This window comes from Styela clava, chromosome 12, assembly GCF_964204865.1.
Source record: "Styela clava chromosome 12, kaStyClav1.hap1.2, whole genome shotgun sequence".
NCBI lineage: Eukaryota > Metazoa > Chordata > Ascidiacea > Stolidobranchia > Styelidae > Styela > Styela clava.
In genome coordinates, this window is record NC_135261.1 from 19253769 (window position 1) to 19273215 (window position 19447).

General features: G+C 33.3%; 3 protein-coding genes across 3 annotated transcripts; all 3 read left to right on the forward strand.

Annotated features, from left to right (window-relative positions):
• The first annotated feature begins 2278 nt into the window (after positions 1–2278).
• LOC120329573 (protein kinase C and casein kinase substrate in neurons protein 1-like) lies at positions 2279–7365 on the forward strand. The gene has a single exon (XM_039396227.2). It carries the CDS (start codon positions 2370–2372, stop codon positions 3684–3686), a length of 1317 nt encoding a protein of 438 aa, XP_039252161.1. The 5' UTR covers positions 2279–2369; the 3' UTR covers positions 3687–7365.
• Positions 7366–7504: 139 nt separating this feature from the next.
• On the forward strand, positions 7505–12686 carry LOC120329574 (N-glycosylase/DNA lyase-like). Its single transcript, XM_039396228.2, has one exon. It carries the CDS (start codon positions 10057–10059, stop codon positions 11167–11169), a length of 1113 nt encoding a protein of 370 aa, XP_039252162.2. The 5' UTR covers positions 7505–10056; the 3' UTR covers positions 11170–12686.
• A 150-nt stretch (positions 12687–12836) lies between these two features.
• On the forward strand, positions 12837–16318 carry LOC120329572 (hamartin-like). Its single transcript, XM_039396226.2, has one exon. It carries the CDS (start codon positions 12862–12864, stop codon positions 15724–15726), a length of 2865 nt encoding a protein of 954 aa, XP_039252160.2. The 5' UTR covers positions 12837–12861; the 3' UTR covers positions 15727–16318.
• The last annotated feature ends 3129 nt before the right edge of the window (positions 16319–19447 follow it).

A 19447-nucleotide genomic window follows, 5' to 3' on the forward strand; every position in this document is an offset into this window, starting at 1 on the left:
TCAAAATACAACGCATGTAATAATTTTGCCCAGCCCTATTCCTGACGTTTCGCAAAACTAAACCATTTATCTCTTGACTATTCTTAATTTCATGAAAGTGCTATATCTTGCTATTATGATCGTTTCAATACGAAACAAAAATGAGACAACATGGGACAAATGAAAATAAAAAACGGACGAATAAAATAAGTCGTAAAAGTAAAAATGGAAAACAATTTTTAATACAAAACAAAAATGAAACGAATGAAAATAATAAAAAAGAAAAATGGATGATGAATTACGGTAGGTAGTAAAAGTAAAAAAAATGGAAGTGGACAACAATATGGAACAGTGTAGCTTGTGGCCGTGTTGATAATTCAGATATAATGTATTCACAGGCAGATAGACATGAAACGGATAAAAACGCCAAAAACCTCCAACCTCCTGCTGTGTGCACCTGTGCAGAGTTTCATGCTCACCTGTGCAACATTCTACTCTTAATATATTATCATCGCCGATCGTAAAACCTTGTCATTGTGATAGTATAGATACGCGTATCTGGCTGTTCATCAGCCTTACGTATCAACAACATCTATACGGTCGAAGAATGCCGAAATGTTAACACACAAATTTAATGTGCATTAATCGGATTCACAATAAATAAACAGCATATGACCGGGGCTATAATTAAGTTTTTGTAGGATTTGGTGACGAGGATCAGGTAGGAGTTTTCACTTTATATTTAACTACACGTGGCGCCACATAGTCTGGCGTTCAAATGTCGCAGCGAGTTACGCACGAGCTACGCAATGTGACGTCGGCCTTAAATGGAGCGAAATTGAATCACGTTGTTGACGTCACGTTCAGCGTAAGCACCGTAACGTCGATATTTTGACGAAATTTTTAAATCAAAATAATATATTTAACTTGAATCTCGTACGACATCTCGTGATCACTGTAATTTTCCTTGTACATTGTGTATGCCCTCTAGCGATTGACGGTCTTTTAGTGAAGTTAGCGTCGATAGAAGTCGCTATTTTAGCCGCTCAAAAGCGAGGTGTCAATTTTTGGCAAAAAGGTGATTTTTTGTGTCAAAAAATAAATCCTATTAGGCGACTGAATATGATAAGAGATTAAGATATATAAGGACTCTCTATAGAAACTGCCAGAAGCAGAATATGACGTAATTTAGTCGAGATATAAACGATTGAAAATTTCATCCGAAGTTATAAACCATCCGAAGTTACCTGCGTTTACGGTATGCCTTATTAAATTGGGAAAAAGGTGCTTTACTGCGATATGAAAATGCACAACTTTATTTTAAGTCTAACAAAACTGAAACCCTAATGAACTACGGAAAAAAAAAAATTTAAAGTGCCTGGATTTAGGAAAACCTGAATATGGTACTAAAATATATTCTCCAAGAAAGAAAATTAACTCTTCTAATTAACTTGTTTTTTAAACAAGCTCAAAACTGTAAAAAGTATTGGTTTTATTTTTTAGGAAATTGTATCATTTATTTTATATTTGGTATTGTAGTGTAGCTCAGTCAGTCGGTAGTAATCGTGTATGCGAGAAGTATCACGGTGTAAAATCTTGGCAGCATCTATTGTGTTTAAATAAACTCCACGCCCCACCACAATTTCAAAAACTCGGTAACGGCAAACAAGTGCACCTTTCTCACCAGTCAGCCAGTGCGACTTTGATTTAATTTATGGAAATGAATGCTATGTGAAAATGACTGTTTTAATTTAATTTCAAAATATTAATAATTTAATTTTGTGATTTTGCAAAATTTATTTTTTTAAAAAATTTGGCTCACTTGAAAAAAAGATTGGGAACTACTGCTGTAGTCAATATCAGTATATTCAGCGGCATACCTTTGATTAGAAAAATTTAGAATTTCAAGCAATCTTAACTCTCATATGATACCTGGCTGGATATTATGATATTTTTCTGAAACAATATTTTTCAAACATCAAATTTAATTAGGGAAGTCAGCATAGTACAGTAGTACGGTATTGGTATTCAATAGGTTTCAAGTTCTGAAGTTAGTAATACAAGGAAGAAGCTTTAATATTGACCTTACTTCTGTACTTGTTCCCTATTATTTACATTTTTTAAAAATGGAGGCATTTGTGATAACATTACTACTGTGTGTATATAAATGTTCAAAATGACAATTTCACAAATAAGACTATTCTGAATTATTCTAAAATTATTGATTAAAATATTTTTAAATTAAGTAATTAATCCATTTTAGACATCCATGCTTGGGCCTAACCATGAATTTGATTAAATGTTGTTTTTATGAATTTTCAGCCTTCCGAGTTGTGTCATTGTCAACTACTGTTAATGAGCTATTGTAGCTAATTAATATTAAGTCAACCATGTCAACTTCTACCTATGCTGAAGATGGATTTGATCAAACTGCTGACAGTTTTTTTGAAATAGGCCAGTTCAAACGAACTGTATCAAGAATCGATAATGGGCACAAGCAATGTGACGAACTTATGTCATTTTTGAAAGATCGTGCCGCCATCGAGGAGCAATATTGTAAAATGATAAAAAGTTGGGGTGCAAAGTATACAAAAATAATTGAAAAAGGATCTTGCTATCACACGTTGCAACATGCGTGGTTAGGTATAATTAAGGAATCTAACAAAATTGCCGATTTACACCATGAAATGGGAGAAAAAATTGTCCAAGATGATGTAGAAAAAGTCAAAACCTGGAAGAAAAATCATTATCATAGCTTGACACTAGGTGGCTTGAAAGAGAGCAAAATATGTGCAGATGAGTTTACAAAAGCTCAAAAACAATGGGCGAAACTTTATAAAAAAGTTGCGGAAACCAAGAAGAATTACTATACTGCATGTAAAGAGGAAAGGTCCGCTCAAACTCAAGAAAACACTGCAAAAAGTGACAGCTCTATCCCGCCTGAAAAAGTGAAAAAACTGCAAGAAATGGTTGAGAAAAAGGGAAATGAACGACAGAAGCACAAAGATAAATATGAAGGTGCTTTGAGCGATCTTGACAGTAATAACTCTCGGTACATGGAAGATATGGAGCAAGTATTCACTAAATGTCAAGATTTTGAACATGAGCGCCTGGCATATTTCAAAGATGTATTATTGGCTGCAGAGAGTCATCTCAATGTTTCAACTGCACCAAATCTGAGCGAAATGTATGGAAACATTCGCCAAGCAATAAACGTGGCAAATGTTGATAATGATTTAGATTGGTGGCGGACCAACCATGGCCCTGGAATGCAAATGAATTGGCCTGTTTTTGAAGAATATGATGCAGAGCGGCTACACATGCAGAGAGTTAGTCGAAAGCAAACGACCAAAGCGTCCAAGTATGTGGCTGGTGGTGTAGATGGCATTAGTGCAGCACAATTCACACAAAATAGTGAATACGCATCGTCGTATCCCGCCAACAATGGTGAATCCGATCACCGACCAGCATCCTGGAGTGACGATGAACAAAGTAATCCCTTCGATAATGATGCTATGAACGATGCTGCCGGTGTTCCTGTTGTAGCATTGTATGATTATGCAGGAGCAGAAGAAGATGAACTTTCTTTCAAGGCTGGAGATCAACTATTTAAGTTAGAAGATGAAGATGAACAAGGATGGTGCAAAGGAAGGACAGCTGATGGTAACGTTGGACTTTATCCAGCAAATTACATGAAAGAGGTTTAAAGCAATCAAGTCACTTGATGGTATTGCAATAGATTTTTATTAATTTGAATAAAAACTTTTTTGTGTAAAATTCACAATCGAAATGATTGTGACAGTATACTCTTGATTAAATATGTTTTAGCTACTTGATTATTTTATGTCAAAGGTACCAATATTTTATTGTGTATTGTAATTTCATTGAGAACTGACTTTAAGCTGGTATTAATGAAATGTTTTCCACTAATTTGTTCAGAAATTTTTACCAGATGGTAGATTTTTTATGTGTTCTACTCGATGAAATGGTAAAATTATTGAGATAAAATCTTTTCTTCAAGCCCATGGTCTAGATTTTTTTTCGAATTCACAATGTCCTGATTATGATCGTGCAGTTCGTTTAGCAATTCCAAATAATAATAATTCCTTATATTAAGTCTATTTCTTTCACATTAATGAATCTTAAAGCAATCCAAATGTGTTCCCTTGATCTGTAATTCTACTATTACAATTTAACGATTCATTGAAATATGAAATTTCAGTAATTTGGGTTTATTGGTTTTATATATTATGAACAGTTCTTAAATATAGATATTTGATTCGAAAAAGTTTGCATCAGGCTAAAATGAATATTGAATTGATTTTAGTATTTCAAATTGTTTTTATGAAAACTAAGTATAAGGTATTGATTTGTGTAGTGGATTTGTGCATTTCCATAGCTTACTCTGTCATGTCATCCTCACAGCATAGCAATGTATGGAATGTCAGAAATATGCTAATTGGCTGTTATGTAAAATAGTCAATTCACTTCGGTATACAGGTCAAATATGGCCTGTTAAAAGTAGTTAAGATAATAATTATGTTAGAGAGGTTCTATGTTAGGAATTTGAAAAAAAATTGTGAATTCAGTTACTATAACTTATGTAGATTTATTGCTTATGCTTTTCTGGCATAATGACTCCATTTTATCAATCAATCATTTAATCAGTTTTAATCTGACATAGTATAATGAATATTTCGCCACATTCAAAAGTTTACATAATAACACATAGGGTTTAACGTTGAGAACATACTATGTGGCAACACCCTTTTACTTGCTTTGTAAATTTATGTATTTGTTGTGAGTAAAACTGGTGGCGTCCATTTGATAAATCTCAGTTATTTATTTTGGATTGTATGTTGCCATAACTATTCCTATTCAAGCTCTCAAAGTTACGGTATGTTAAACACAACAGCCCAACAGTCTTTTGTTGAAACCCTTGTCCTGCTACACATACTACACAATTATTTGGCTATAATTTTAAAATAACAAGTTTATTTATATGAGATATTAAACGGCCAAGTTGAGTTGTTTGCCACTGAGTGTAGTGCTGGCTTTTCAGGAAAATAGGATTCATTTCAACTTCAAGGAAGATCTGATTTTTTGTGCTTTGCTTCTAAAAATTGGTACTTGATATGTGGATAAGTATATTGAATATATGTAATTCAATGTATTTTAGATATTATCATTATTTACAAATTTCTTTTTTCACAAAACTTAGACATTATTCTATATATTTTTTTGTGTGCGTAACTTGTGCCAACTATATGAAATATTGATAATTGTTTATTTATTTTCGGGTAGTTTTTAATATTTAGGAAGAGTCTTAGGTATATATGGCATGACTCACACTTACAATGTAAAGTGGTAAATATTATATTTGTATACATACTCGTAATAAATATGTGTGTAATTTTTCTGATGTCTTTTATGGTCACATAATGTAGACAGAAAATATTCTCAAAAAGTAAATTATGGTAGATTCAATTGTTCAAGATAATACTTCTGATATTATTCTGAACTATATACTTTTATTTTACAAGATCAACTAATGGTTTTATTTACCAAGTTTCCAAGATAACAAAACAACAGCCACGTATTGTCGTTGGGTTTGGCCCTTGTAAGATTTGATATATACTGGGTGACCCCCAAAAAATTACCTCTCGAAAAAGAAGAAAATTACTTAACACATGAACTTCTGTTTGTGTATGATTCATTAATCTAGGAAGCTTTAAATGAAAAATATTTTCTCGCTAAATTATGTTCCAAATTACCTAGGTTCTGTTTTTGTGGTCACTCTTTATGGATTTCTAACATGTCAGTTATTGCTTTTATTCAAATTTAAGAAAGATAAAAAAATTCAAATAAAAGAAATTCAAATAAAAATTCAATTCAATGCTCGCAATCTTTATGTTAAAACCTGTTGTCGAAGATATTTTCATTTTTCAATTGTACTAAATGTACATATTAATGTTTATGAATTTCGCACTTTTTTAATTTCCTTTATTCCTATTGCTATCAGAAAGTGAGCTATAATCATTTTATATCTTTAGTTTCAATGATAAGTGAAAAAATGTTTTTTTAGGTATATGGTGGGCTTGATCTGAATGTACCAGTTAGACGCATTGATAAGTCAAAATTGATATTCATTGTCATTTAAATTGATAAATATTCTAGCAAAGCAGAACATATTTTTTTAATTGTGATATTTACCGCCTATGTTAAATTGGGAAAAGTATATTCATAAGTTCTTTCAAGGATAAAATATTTCAACAATGCTAGAGTTAATTCCATTATTCATAATCTAAATGTCAAAAATAATGTCCACTTCAATTGCAATTAAAAATGGACTGCTGGTAATATTTGTGTCTTTCGCACCATAATCAGAAAATATATTTCTTGAATAATATTTAACCATTGTTGTTAAATGCGTTAAGAAGTGCGGAGAAAAAAAGATAATTTCCATCCTATAGATTGCTCCCATATCCCATCCTATCTCAGGTTCAACTTTGACAAACAAAAACAATATTTTCTCATGTTTTCTGTAAGTTGTGTTATTTTTGCATGATTAGTGTATTGTAGAGATTTCATGACTATAATATTATCACATAGATTTATTTTATAATTTGCAGTCACCCATTATAGATGATCATAATATTCTTGTGTTTTTTGTGATTATTTTTATTATTTTTTTCTGGTGACAAGTTGATATATACTATTATACTTTGTGTATCATTAAGGACAACTTTCATGTGCTACATTAGTTTTTGTCAAATTTGATATAAATATGGTTATGCTGCCTAAAAATCAATTTTAGATATTATGAGAAAACGAAGAGTGGGTTTAACCACCTCTTTTATTGGCATCTTGAATAGCCCCTATTCATTTTTCCATAACTAAATTATAATCCTAAAATATTTGTCGAAATATTCTGCTATTATTATAAAAAATGGACGCTCCAGAAGTGTGTGGACCAATATGGCGGTAACTAATTTTGTTCGCCCACTTTACATCAAGTTGTGTGAAGGGACTGTAACCCATGGACAGGGGGTATATCCACTTGGTTAACACAGGAACTTGTAATAGAACTAAAATAAGGAAAATCTGAATAAAACCATGGCCTAACTCTAACCTGGTACACACACTACGGGAGTACAGTAAAAATGACCCCCACTTGATTGTTATGTATTATCCTCAATAATTGTATAACTGTATAATATTAAAGTGTTTTCTTTTATTCATAATCAATAGTTTTAATATTGATTTTGTCTTATAAATCGTGCATTGCTTGATTACTTTTTTAATAAAATGTAACATTCTGTAAATAGAACAATAATTTCGAACTGTTACGTTAATCGAAGTAATTTTTTGTCTTTTCACTTTAGATTCAATGTTACGATTAATCTATCTGCCCTAAAGCAATTAGTTGAATTAAAATAACCTATCCTATCACTGGTAAAACTAATAAAGGAATGAAAACCATCGACATCTGTGCCTCTGGGGATTATTTATAGCTCAATAAAGACATGCTACTACTCATATGGAATATACTTCAACAGATTGTCAAGAGTACATGGTAAAATAATGCAGTGCAATAATCCTCATTGTATGACATGTATAATCCTATAAGGAAGGTCCTTATGCGTCAAAGCTTTGGAAGCACTTTTCATATCATAATATGATGGCTTCAAACCGAAAGGGTGAAACTTAAAATGCTGTGCTGAGGAAATTAAATTCTGCAACTTTTCATTGAAATATGTTTCGATAAAATATTTTTGAATATACTGTCCCTACCCTTCTGTCTTCAAACCATCAATTGATATGTTTTAGCTGTATGAATATGAAAAAAATTCTTATCAAAGATAATATGAATTTGAGTAAATTTTTCATTTGACTGTTTGATGAATTCTTATTGGTTAATTTGCGAGCATATCATGATTATGCTACATGATTGGTAAGATAAGTATATACAAAATAAAGGTGACATGTAGATGCTATTTGAATATTACATCAGGTCTGCAGATTTTGAATTAATTTTACTTCAATTTATGAATAATAGGCGTTATCAATCTATTCATCAGTAATTCTTTTTGTATCAAATTTTGTTTGATAATTGCATTGATCAAAAAAATTGATTTTAATGTTTCTCTGTATTGTGCATCATTTGTCTCTAACTTCAGTAAAAATGACATTTATCAGCTTAACTGCGAGTTTGGAAATTGTCAAAACTATGAACTCAAACTTGTCGGTACTCCCGTAGTATGTGTACCAGGTTAGGGTTAGGCCATAATTTTATTCTGATTTTCCCTATTTTAGTTCTATTACGAGTTCAGGACTGTCTGTGTTAGCCAAGTGAATATACCCTCTCCCCATAGGTTTCAGTCCTTTTACACAACTTGATGTAGAATAGGCAAACAAAATTGGTTACCTCCATATTGGTACACATACTTCTGGAGCACCAATTTGTCATTTTCAACCCAGACAATCACAAAGACACACAGCTCACTCTTCTAAATTTCTACTGTGGGTTATTTCACAATTTGAAAATAGATGACTTTTTATGCAATATTCTCTGTAAAGACAAACCATAAGTCTTAAGCATGTATTATAGACTTCTTTTACCACAGCCTCATTATGTTTGTGATATCTTGTTTGAGTGTACAATTATGTCATTGGTTAAACAATCGCACATTAATAATTGAACATCTTGATATAATATTTGGGGACCCCACCCATCCTATGTAAAGTTTTTTCTTGACATAAATTGTATCAAATTGTAAGGATTGGTCTCCACTTACAATAAATCAAGTTTATATCATAATAGTTTTCACAGTGTATATATCCTGCATAGAAAATCTTTTTTAAATATGGTGTTTGCCTCAAGTGTTACATACTATTTTATATTATGATTCTTCCATTTGGACCATTTTTGTCAAAGAATAATTTCTGATGAAATCATATACTGTACTACAAACTTCAATCAATCGTCTCATAAAATTTGATCAATTACAGGCTGAATATTTATTTTGAAGTCAGTAATGCTATTAATAATGTTATATTTACGGATGGGACAGAGAATACTAAAAATGGTCTTTACATTTTTTGAGTATCATATCATGTTTTTGTGTGTGAATGAGTGTCAGTGCAGTGTATACCTTAATTAATTAAGTCAAAACAAACAAATAAAATTTTTCTTCAAAATTATGATATAGCCTACATCACTACATGATTAGTTTACTTTTTATTTAAATGTTTCACTTTTCAATTGTACATCTTTCCACCACAGCATATTCATTTTAAAGACTTCATTTTTAATCTGCATTATAAGATATGCAATATTTGATATACCATAGCTTTATATAAGGTTAAACAAACCACAGAAGCTTATTTTCAGTCTCAAGATACATTTTTAGTAAAAATTTTCAATCAGTTCTTGCTGCTGGGAAATACTTTTTAATTCTTCGAATACATTCTATTTGTTGAAAATTTTGTATCATTTTTCTTGCTTATTATGTGACCTACTGAGGAATTTTTCTGTTATGTCATTCTAGCTGATAATGTACATATGTTAAGGAAGATGTATGACGTAATACTACATCTTGTAAGAAACATGAATTCTTGTATCAGTGATATACTACCGTTATTTACCGTTAGTTTTGAATGACCTTCGGTATAAATTCTAAGTAGTGAGAATAAAACAAAAAACTGATATTATTCTAGTTGTCACTTTCTTCTATCTTATACTATAATGGTAAAAATTCTGTATTTGCTATCAACAACTTTTGATTTTCTTTTTCAGATATTCTCTTGACTGAGAAAGCAGCTTTTGCTCTGTTATTTATTCGATTATGTGTATATTTGACCTCATTCCATCATATAAATTAAATTTATAATGTATTTGTGCTCAAAAGTATGTCGCTGAAAGATGTCTTTTTTGATAGAATTTATATTTCTTGAACAGGAATTCAAAATGAATAGCCCAATATTCAGTAGGCTATACGTTGAAAATTATTCACAAAATACAAAGGAATCTTGTGTTCACAGATTTGTTAATAATTTGTATTTATCTTTATCATAATGGACAAACAGTCTATGATTTCCAAAGGATGGAAATCTATTTCTTGTGACAAAAATATTCTTAATATTGACTATGTGCTGTGTTCTGGACAAAGTTTCAGATGGAAGAAAGTTGATGGGATTTGGGTTGGTGTTCATCAAAAAAAATTATGGAAACTAAAACAAGATAATGACTGTATTTGGTTTAGGGTTGCACACAATACGCAAAGCTCATCTACCCCATCACTGCAACTGAAAAATGATAAACTGACAAAAGCAAATATCAGGAAACGTTCAATGTGTAACCCGAAACAAAAAACTGCCAAAGTCATCAAACTTGATAAAAATAATAACCATACGGTAATAGATGCTGACTCACAAAAAAATTTTCCCATTGAAAATGAATTTAACGAAGAAGCTATTTTATGTGACTATTTTCAATTAGATATTGACCTGAATAGTCTTTGTAAATCATGGTCGAATGTGGACAAACATTTTACCATGATACATAAAAAATTTCCTGGTATAAGAATGTTACGACAAGATCCGGTGGAAAATTTATTTTCATTCATCTGCTCATCAAATAACAATATTTCGCGAATATCATCTATGGTTGAAAATATGTGTTCAAAGTTTGGTGACGTTATCTGTAAAGATGGAGAAATTACATACCATTCTTTTCCCACTGTTGACAGCTTTGCAAAAAATGGCACAGAAGAGGTATTACGTGGACTTGGGTTTGGGTATCGAGCTAAATACATTTACCAAACTGCGATACAAGTTCGCGAAAGAGGCGGTGCTGCTTGGCTGAATAATTTACGACTGTTGTCGTATTGTGATGCACATTCAGAATTGGTTAAATTGCCTGGAATCGGTGCTAAAGTTGCAGACTGTATCTGTATGATGTCACTAGATAAACCCAATGCAATTCCTGTTGATACTCATGTATGGCAAATTGCTGTTCGAGATTATGACATTAAAACATTAAAAAAGACAAAAACTTTGACAGCAACTTCATATAGAGCAATAGGGGAACATTTCAGAAACCTTTGGGGTGGTTATGCATCATGGGCAATGAACTTTCTATTTGTAGCTGATTTGAAGCAATTTAAGCATCCTTTTTCACAAAAATAGTTGTGAAATGGTAGTTTCGCAAATTCAGGGAGACACAATTTCTATAGATTGGGGATCAGAATTGAGAGCTTTTGTAGCAAAATCTTGACAATGTCAACTTGAAATTCGTCTCAGCGTTTTATTTTTGGCTTTGCTTTTTTGATCAAGGTGATTTTGAAACTACTAAATAACACAGGGCAACATTGAAATAAAACAGCCTTTTGCCCATTATATAAATAGAAAAGCATTGCATACTTTTATAAAATCTATTCTGTAAAAGCATATCACAAAGAAATATTTTGACACTTTGCTTTGAAAGAACTCCTGGTTAATTTCAATTTTGATCTATGCCTCTATATAGCACATATTGATGCTTATTTCTTTTTCCAATATCATTCCAATATTTGTTAGATTAATTTTCATTTTCTTTTGTTTTATAATTTTCGTCTGGTATAATTCATTTCTGTAAAACTTAAATTGAAGGCCATATTATGGCTGTATACTTTAGACCCGAATTGCAACAGTTGAGCTATATGTACATGTAGGTGTGTCATGATTTTCTTACGGATCTAGTGTAAACATTATGTTTTATTTGCCTCAGGACAGATTTATATAATGTTTGCTTAGACATCCACCATAAATGCAAATAAAAGTGATTTTCAATTGGGAGGTATGACAGTATATAGCTTACATTTAATTAAATTGTTGTCAAATGAATTTTTTGTGGCCATTGAAACCTATAAATAAAAAGCCATGGTGACATTTTGTCGACATCATTTAAATATAAGGGCAGACAACAAACAAAATATTCGGCTTTGTATTTTTTACAATAATACCAATACTGAAATGACATTGTAAGTTGCTATATTGTACTCGGTAAAACGGTACTAGGGAAATTTCATGACTATCGTATTGTAAAGTTATAAAGGATGCTAAGAATGTTAAATATTTGCTTTTCCGTTCAGATTGTTTGCAACATTCGACAATATACCGGCCCTAAACTAGTTGATGAGGCACTTTCTGTTTTAAACCATTTGAAATAGATTCAATATAGATTATGTTACATTAATGTTTGATTTTCCGAAGTTTGTGGATACCTTCTACATTAAACTTTTCTACATAATCCACTATGTCTGCTTGCTCATCAACTAAGACTAGTAGATATAGAGAAATTGAATTTCACTGAATCTCAGCATATTAACTGGTTATGATAAAACTAGTAGCCGACCACTGATTGTAAAGTGAGATTTATCTAAAACTACTCTGTGATAAATATAATCGTGATTTTGAAATATGTTATCATTTTACTATATTATAAAAAGTTCCCTGTTTATAAATTCCCAGTCCTACTTATCGTCTGCAAAAATCACCATTCACAACAAATAAAATATTATTAGTATGACAAATACTTGGAAAACTAATAATGGTATTGTTACATTAATAAGAAATCGCGGTTTAGTTTAAATATGCTTGTTCGAGGAGGTCTGATGCTGATTAGATAACCATTCAAATATATATAAAATTAACATTATCAATTACTGTCCCATGATTCAATCCGTGATGCAATGTATTTTTAGTCGACCTGAACTTCTATTTTAGTATTAAGAATTAAAAAAACTTTTTTGAATACAATTCTTTTCTTTGTTTAAGTTATTGAATAACTATATTCATTTTTGTATCTTTAACAGACTATACCAGTAACTTGTCGAGAAAATGCTAAGAGGTACAGTTGCTGGTAGCAGTTCTGGTGGCCCGCCACAACAAAATATTGCTGAGATCATACAGCTGCTTGAATCCAACAATGTGAGTGTTATCGAAGAAACAACCACACTAGTTCGAGATAGTCTCAGTTCAACTAATGAACCATGGCTACTTAATGGCCTCACAGACTACTATATTGCTTCAGGTAACATTTTGGTGCGGCGTATGCTTACTGGTATCAGGCAACCTCAACATAAAAACCTTCTGGTAAAACTGGACGAATATTTACAAAAAACAACTACTCGCTATGCTGCATTGAATCTATTTGGTCACATCGTTCGCAAAGATCCATCCTGGATACCTCAAGTTGTACAATCTCGTGCATTTGCCACAATTTTAAAATGCCTTCAACTAGATAACGATGTTGCCGCATTGACTGTTGCTATGTACGTTGTAGCCACTTTGCTGCCAAAAGTTCCTACACAGATGGGACCAAATTTGAACCATTTGTTCGGTATTTACATAAGACTGGTTTCATGGAAAACTGTCAGGGGTCCAGATATCAGCAATCTAAATATGTCAAATTTTGATGTAGCCTTGTATGCATTTTTTCTTTGTCTATATGGCATGTATCCTTGTGGATTTGTGGAATACTTGCGGAATTATTACTGTAAGTCTAAAGGAAATGATGTCAGTCGGGTTACCGATGCTCAAATTCAAGTTCCTGCTACCACTGCAGGGGGTGAACAAGTATTAATGGAAAAGAAAAGACATGAAATTTTTCAAACTCGTATTCTGCCTATGTTGCAACAAGTTAGACTTCATCCCAATTTGATACTTTATACCAAGGAAATGGAAGTTACTAATGATAAATGGAGGAAAATGGAATGCCATGATATTATGGCTGAGATTTCTCAGATTCCTATAGAAATCTCCCAGGAAAAGGTACAACAACAATCAGATGACAAAATTGTGTCACGCTCTGTGCAGTCTGATCAATATTTGTCACATAGTCAAAGTAATGCTAGTATTGAGTCTGAAACTTACAGTACAAATTCGGAACCAAGTACTGAAACTACTACAATATGGAGTCCGTCAATGGAGATTGGTTTATCAACACCACCTCCTTCAAGAAGTATATCACCTACTCGTGAGTTGTCTGATGATAAATCGAAAGCTGATGTCTCCGAAAATATAAATAAGTCCAAGTCTCGGCCAAATACTCTTGCTATTTCTCATTCATTTAAAGGAAATAATTTGTCGACACCCTGTACTCCAACTCAATCATCTTTGTCATTTGAATTTGATAAAGGCGATGGTGAAACAAACTTTCTAATGGTTGGTTTTGCAGGTTCATCAGGAGATTTGAGTTCTACTGGCAGTCGAAAATCTTCATCTGGTGACATTGCCAATGAGGACAAGACAAAACTTGCAAAAACTCTTGACATCTCTAAAAAGAATGCCCCCGCTAATGTTTCAACACCCGAAGTTAAACTGACCTTCTCTGAATCTGCTGGTGAATCCTGCATAACAGATTTTTCACCAGCACTCCTGCCATCATCAGATCATTTGACTGCTCCTTCGAAGACAGCAATAATTTCAACAAACAAGAGTGATTCTTTATTTATTGGGAAAGACAATCCTACTATACATGACATATTACATACAACTGATTTAAACCTTCACAAAACCCTATCTGCGCGGGAGTTAGTTGAAAAAGAAATTCAGCTTGCCATAAAAAGTGATAATGTGAAGCAAAATACAGATATTGATTGGCTTCATTTTGGTCAGAGTCGATTAAATGAGAAAGACTTGCAATCACTTGAAGCTGGTTATCTTCAAATTCATTGTGCATTGCTCTATGAACAGCACAGAAGACAACAACATGCAATAAGAGCACGGAGATTAATGCGTAAAATCTATGAATCGTCAGCATTGCAGGAGAGAAATAAGGCACTTTGCGATACACTTTCACAGAAGAATAATGAAATTGCCCAGCTAAAAACTATAGTAAAAAACTTGAAATCTGAGTATTCAAAAAAGGAAAAAACAAGTCAAAATTCACTTGATACTTTACAAAATGATTTGTCTCAATTATCAAGTAGGTTGAAATCTCTTCACGAAGAGAATATGAAACTGAAGCACGAAAAGGAAACTGACTTAGCTGCTATCGCTGCAGCGCAGGAGTCAGATAAGCAAACACAGGCAGAATTATATCAATGCAAACTGCAGTTTCAATCCGATGCAAAGAACAAAGAAGCAAATAAAGATCTTCGATTACAAGTTGAACGATTGCAGAAAGAAATGTTGGTCGTCGAAGAGCTAAGTCGTAAAATGGAAACAATACATAAAAGTGAAACCGATTTCAAAGTAAAAGAGGTTGCAAAACATGAAATGATGATTCAATCGTATGAAAAAGAATCTGCTAGACTGAAGGACGAATTGCGAAAAACTACTGTAACTTGTGATTACATGAGGAGCAAATCTGAAGATATGGAGAAATTGGTCATAAAAAAGAATAGACTTTTAGAGGATCAAAAGAAATACTTGGAAGATGTGAAATCGCTTGCAAGAAGTCAAATTCAGGCAATGGAGAGTAAATATCAAGCACAGAAGAGTATTTCTATGAGGATGGAAGTACAAATCATGGAACTATATGGTAAACTTATTGCTTTGGAGGGTGAAAATGACATCACTGAATCTATAAGCCAAACTCTTGCCAAACCAATTCAACCCAACCCCCTCAGTATGCAAAATAGATATGGACATTTATTAGAAGCAAGTCCGGAATTGAGTCCTCCAATTAAGCTCAGTATGCTTGAGGAGACTTCAGTTGCCACCTCTGAACTGGAAGCGAGTACTGGCACAGACCAATAAATACCAACATTTTTTTTATATAAAGCATCTTTCCTTGTTTAAATTCTCTGGTATTTTTGCGACTGCCTAATAAGATGGATGCAGTTGACGTATTTGAAATTTCTTTTTGATTCCATGTTATCATTTGAGTTAGCCCTCCACTGTTATTATTTACAGTTATTTCAGTAGCTATGAAACTAATTTCTAATGTTCCTTCCATGGCTAGTCGAAAAGGCAGTTTGGATGACAAAATTGTTTATTTGAAGATCATTCAAATGTAGTGAATGCGCTTCATTCCAAAACAATGTGTTTGCCGTACTATTGATTGCAAGACTTAATGTGACCCCTTTCTAATAAATAATTACACTGTGACTACTTGATAAATAGTTTGACCAGAGCAAGAATAATGATTTGAAACTTTGCATATACAAACCATAAATAAAACGATAAGCTCTGCAGTTGACATGACATTCCTTCGAAGGGAAATACCTATAATCCTAAAATTGAATCTCAATTTAACTTCTAATGGGACAGAAAACTTCATTTATTTCATTATTTACGTTCCATCCACGTATTTTCAAGGAGTTTTTGAATAAAACATCCTTTCGCCTTACTATTCGTTATTTGTAGCTTATTGTTAGCTAGTTATTTTTGAGGCGGAGCTCGAGACTTGACAAATTCTGAAAAGAGGGCGCGGCGGGGGACCACTGGTCTACACGAACACGAAATTGTTTCTATACTATCATTCAAAAGACTTAGTCGTTTGAGGACTGCAAAGTGAGGTCGAACAGAATAGCACTTGTCGATGCTCATGAAATCGTCAAATAATTCAGGTTTGTCTACAACGGCAATAACTACCGGTAATTGAAGCTCTGCAATGGCAACTAAAGAATTACTAATACCGTAATAATGAACAAAAGTTGACGACGGAGATGGTTAGCCACTAGGACAGAGATATGTTAGATTAGTCCATGCTTCCGAAAACAAATAACTGGATACGGTAAGTAATCCCATGGACGTTGGTTCGAAAAAATTCTTTAGAAGTAGTTGTATATCGTTGAGTCCTATTATGGACGAGCCTGTTATTTACGTAAAACTAAGCATGGCTCACCGTGTATACCTACAAATTTTGAAGTTTAGACAACTCGTAAAATAGCTTAAGCATGTGTAGGACCTGTCCGTGGCGGTTATACCTCAAATCCGGGTATGTGGCCCGCAGCTTCATCATCTGTGGCCCGCGTCGCATTTTGTGTTGTTTCATCATAAAAATAAACCAGATCTTTTGACATATTGTTACATCACTAATGTCACTAAATTGACTAGTGTTATGGCGAGCTGAAGCAACTAGTGGAGTTGAATGATGTGCTCGACTAGTGTAAAATGTTAACTGGCTTTCTATGCTTTTTGGTCAGAAATATATGCTAACGATATTGGCATCATAGAAAACTGAAAATCGAATCGAAAATCTATTAGACAAGATTGGCTATGCCTGATAACTAAATGGTAATGTTATGACCTAACAATATGATACCTGTCGGGTGTTTTTTGCAACCAGCCTAAACGGTATAACAAAAAATGCTGTCAGAATGATGTCAGAAAATTTATTAATTACCCTCCTGTACCTCACATTTGTTAGTTATTTTGTAAAAATGTTTTTTAAAAAAAAAGCTGACCAATTCAAACAGATTTTTAACTGGATGTAAGAGGGAAAATATAACAATGCTTGCTTGATATGTCGACAAGTTGTGTCGGTGACAAAATAATATAATCTAAACGGCATTTAGGAATCTTGTGAGCAATGAGCATTTTCCAAAGTTAAGGGATTTTGCTTTATTGAATCTTATCGGTGTTCGAAACCACTTACATTTGCGGAAAAACCCAGAAGCACTTGAGATCTTACACTAATGGTGGATATAGAAAAGACTTTTGCACGTTTTAGTGAGTTATTTGGTGGTTTTTGCATCTTTTAGCTTAAATAACGAATATTGTCAATGCGATTGCATAATAAAAGTGTTTGTTTTGTTTTGCACTGTTTACCTATTCTTGGTATTATTTGCCTGCGAACAATGCAAAAATAATTATGTGGCCTTCGAAGCTGAAAGACAACCTTGGTCCACCCTGGGGTGTACAAGTGGTACACGTGGGACACGACATTTTGGAGACACCGTCCACCCTGCCCTAGTTCATTGGTTTACATACCAGAGTTCCGCCACAACAGTGCAGGGGTTTCGCGATTTTCCTTTCGGGTCGAGAGCCTATATATCAGGGGTCGACAAATACGGCCCGCGGGCCGGATGCGGCCTGCGGAGCAGTATAATCCGGCACGCGACGCTTCACTGAATTATATTAAAAAACAGCTGTATTGGCTATTAAATTTTTTACGCGACAGAATTTGTTTTGAGACACTAAATTATATCATAACCTAACAAGTATATATATAATTCACATTTCACAGTCACTCGTTTAATGAGCCTCAGTATAATTGATTATAATTAGACAAATGGCAACAGAACGTAAAAAAAGTCGATGCTGAGTGCAAATGGTTTAATGACGCAGAAAATATTCAAATGATCAGTCTTCGCCAGGTCTTCGCACTGCTTGAAACTTGTGAAAGAAATCTGTGTCGTCATCATCATTAGTATGTAAGTTGATGATCGTCACGAATATCGCACGCTAAGGCGTACCTTCGTAAGGTAGCGATTTTAGATGCTTCGAAATATTTTAGGTTGATGTGAGAAACCTTGGCGTTTTGAGCTGAGTATTTGCATGAACGGCAGCTTACTCGTGATCTACTAATGAAATAGCTTAGTTTTTCGGACAAGTTGCAAAGCAGAAGTAATTGTGCATGAATAAATATGAAATCATGGAGTATTGAAAGTTTAATAAATGATAGATTTTGCGGCAAGAAATATTCTTATGGAAGAGCTGATCAAAATTATAATCCTCCAAGCTGGACGACTTCAATATGGCGCTAAGTCATATAATATTTTTATTTCTGTGAAACAATGGACAATGAGAGAGAGAGAGAGATTTATTGAGTTGTCAACCGAAAAACCAACAATGGTATACAAAATATTATATACAATATACACAAAGTTAATTCGGTATAGACTGGGGGGAGCGATACGACCATAAGGTCATCGGAGTCAGCTCCCCCTAATGCTTTTGTCCGCTTCGAACTGTAAACTTGAAAAAGAATGACTTGAGTCATCAATTCTATCAAGACATGAAATTCTTGCTTTGGCAGCTTTCCCCCTCACGGCCATGCAACAGAAAACATCTGTCTCATAACGTATCTCGTGGTGGCCGTTGCACAATAATGGGTATCGGCGTTTGACACAGTGTAAAAGTATTTAAGGTAGTAGCGGCACCCATAAGCAAGTCTAACAAGGAAATAATAACAAAAAAAAGTCGAACTGTGTATATACAGTATCATATATACGTTAATTTCAAAATAAATATAAATACGTCAAGGCATTCCAAATAGGTATGCAAAATAACAATCCTACAATACCTTCTGTAGTTTGAAGCTATTTTGTAGATTTTAGTCGATCGCTGTCGGAAGCAAGTTGGCCACCCCTGGTCTAATATATATATGATAGTCACCAGATAATTTTTTGATATAAACATAAGCACAGCCGGTGTAAGGGGGCAGCCGCCCCGGGCAGCACGTTAATTGTAGGAGGCAGCAGAACCAAGCTGTAGACGTTATTACACATGTTTTTCTCGATGTGTTTTTATT

Coding starts and splice junctions, on each gene's coding strand:
- LOC120329573 (XM_039396227.2), top strand. CDS start 2,370: ATGTCAACTTCTACCTATGCTGAAGATGGATTTGATCAAACTGCTGAC.
- LOC120329572 (XM_039396226.2), top strand. CDS start 12,862: ATGCTAAGAGGTACAGTTGCTGGTAGCAGTTCTGGTGGCCCGCCACAA.
- LOC120329574 (XM_039396228.2), top strand. CDS start 10,057: ATGGACAAACAGTCTATGATTTCCAAAGGATGGAAATCTATTTCTTGT.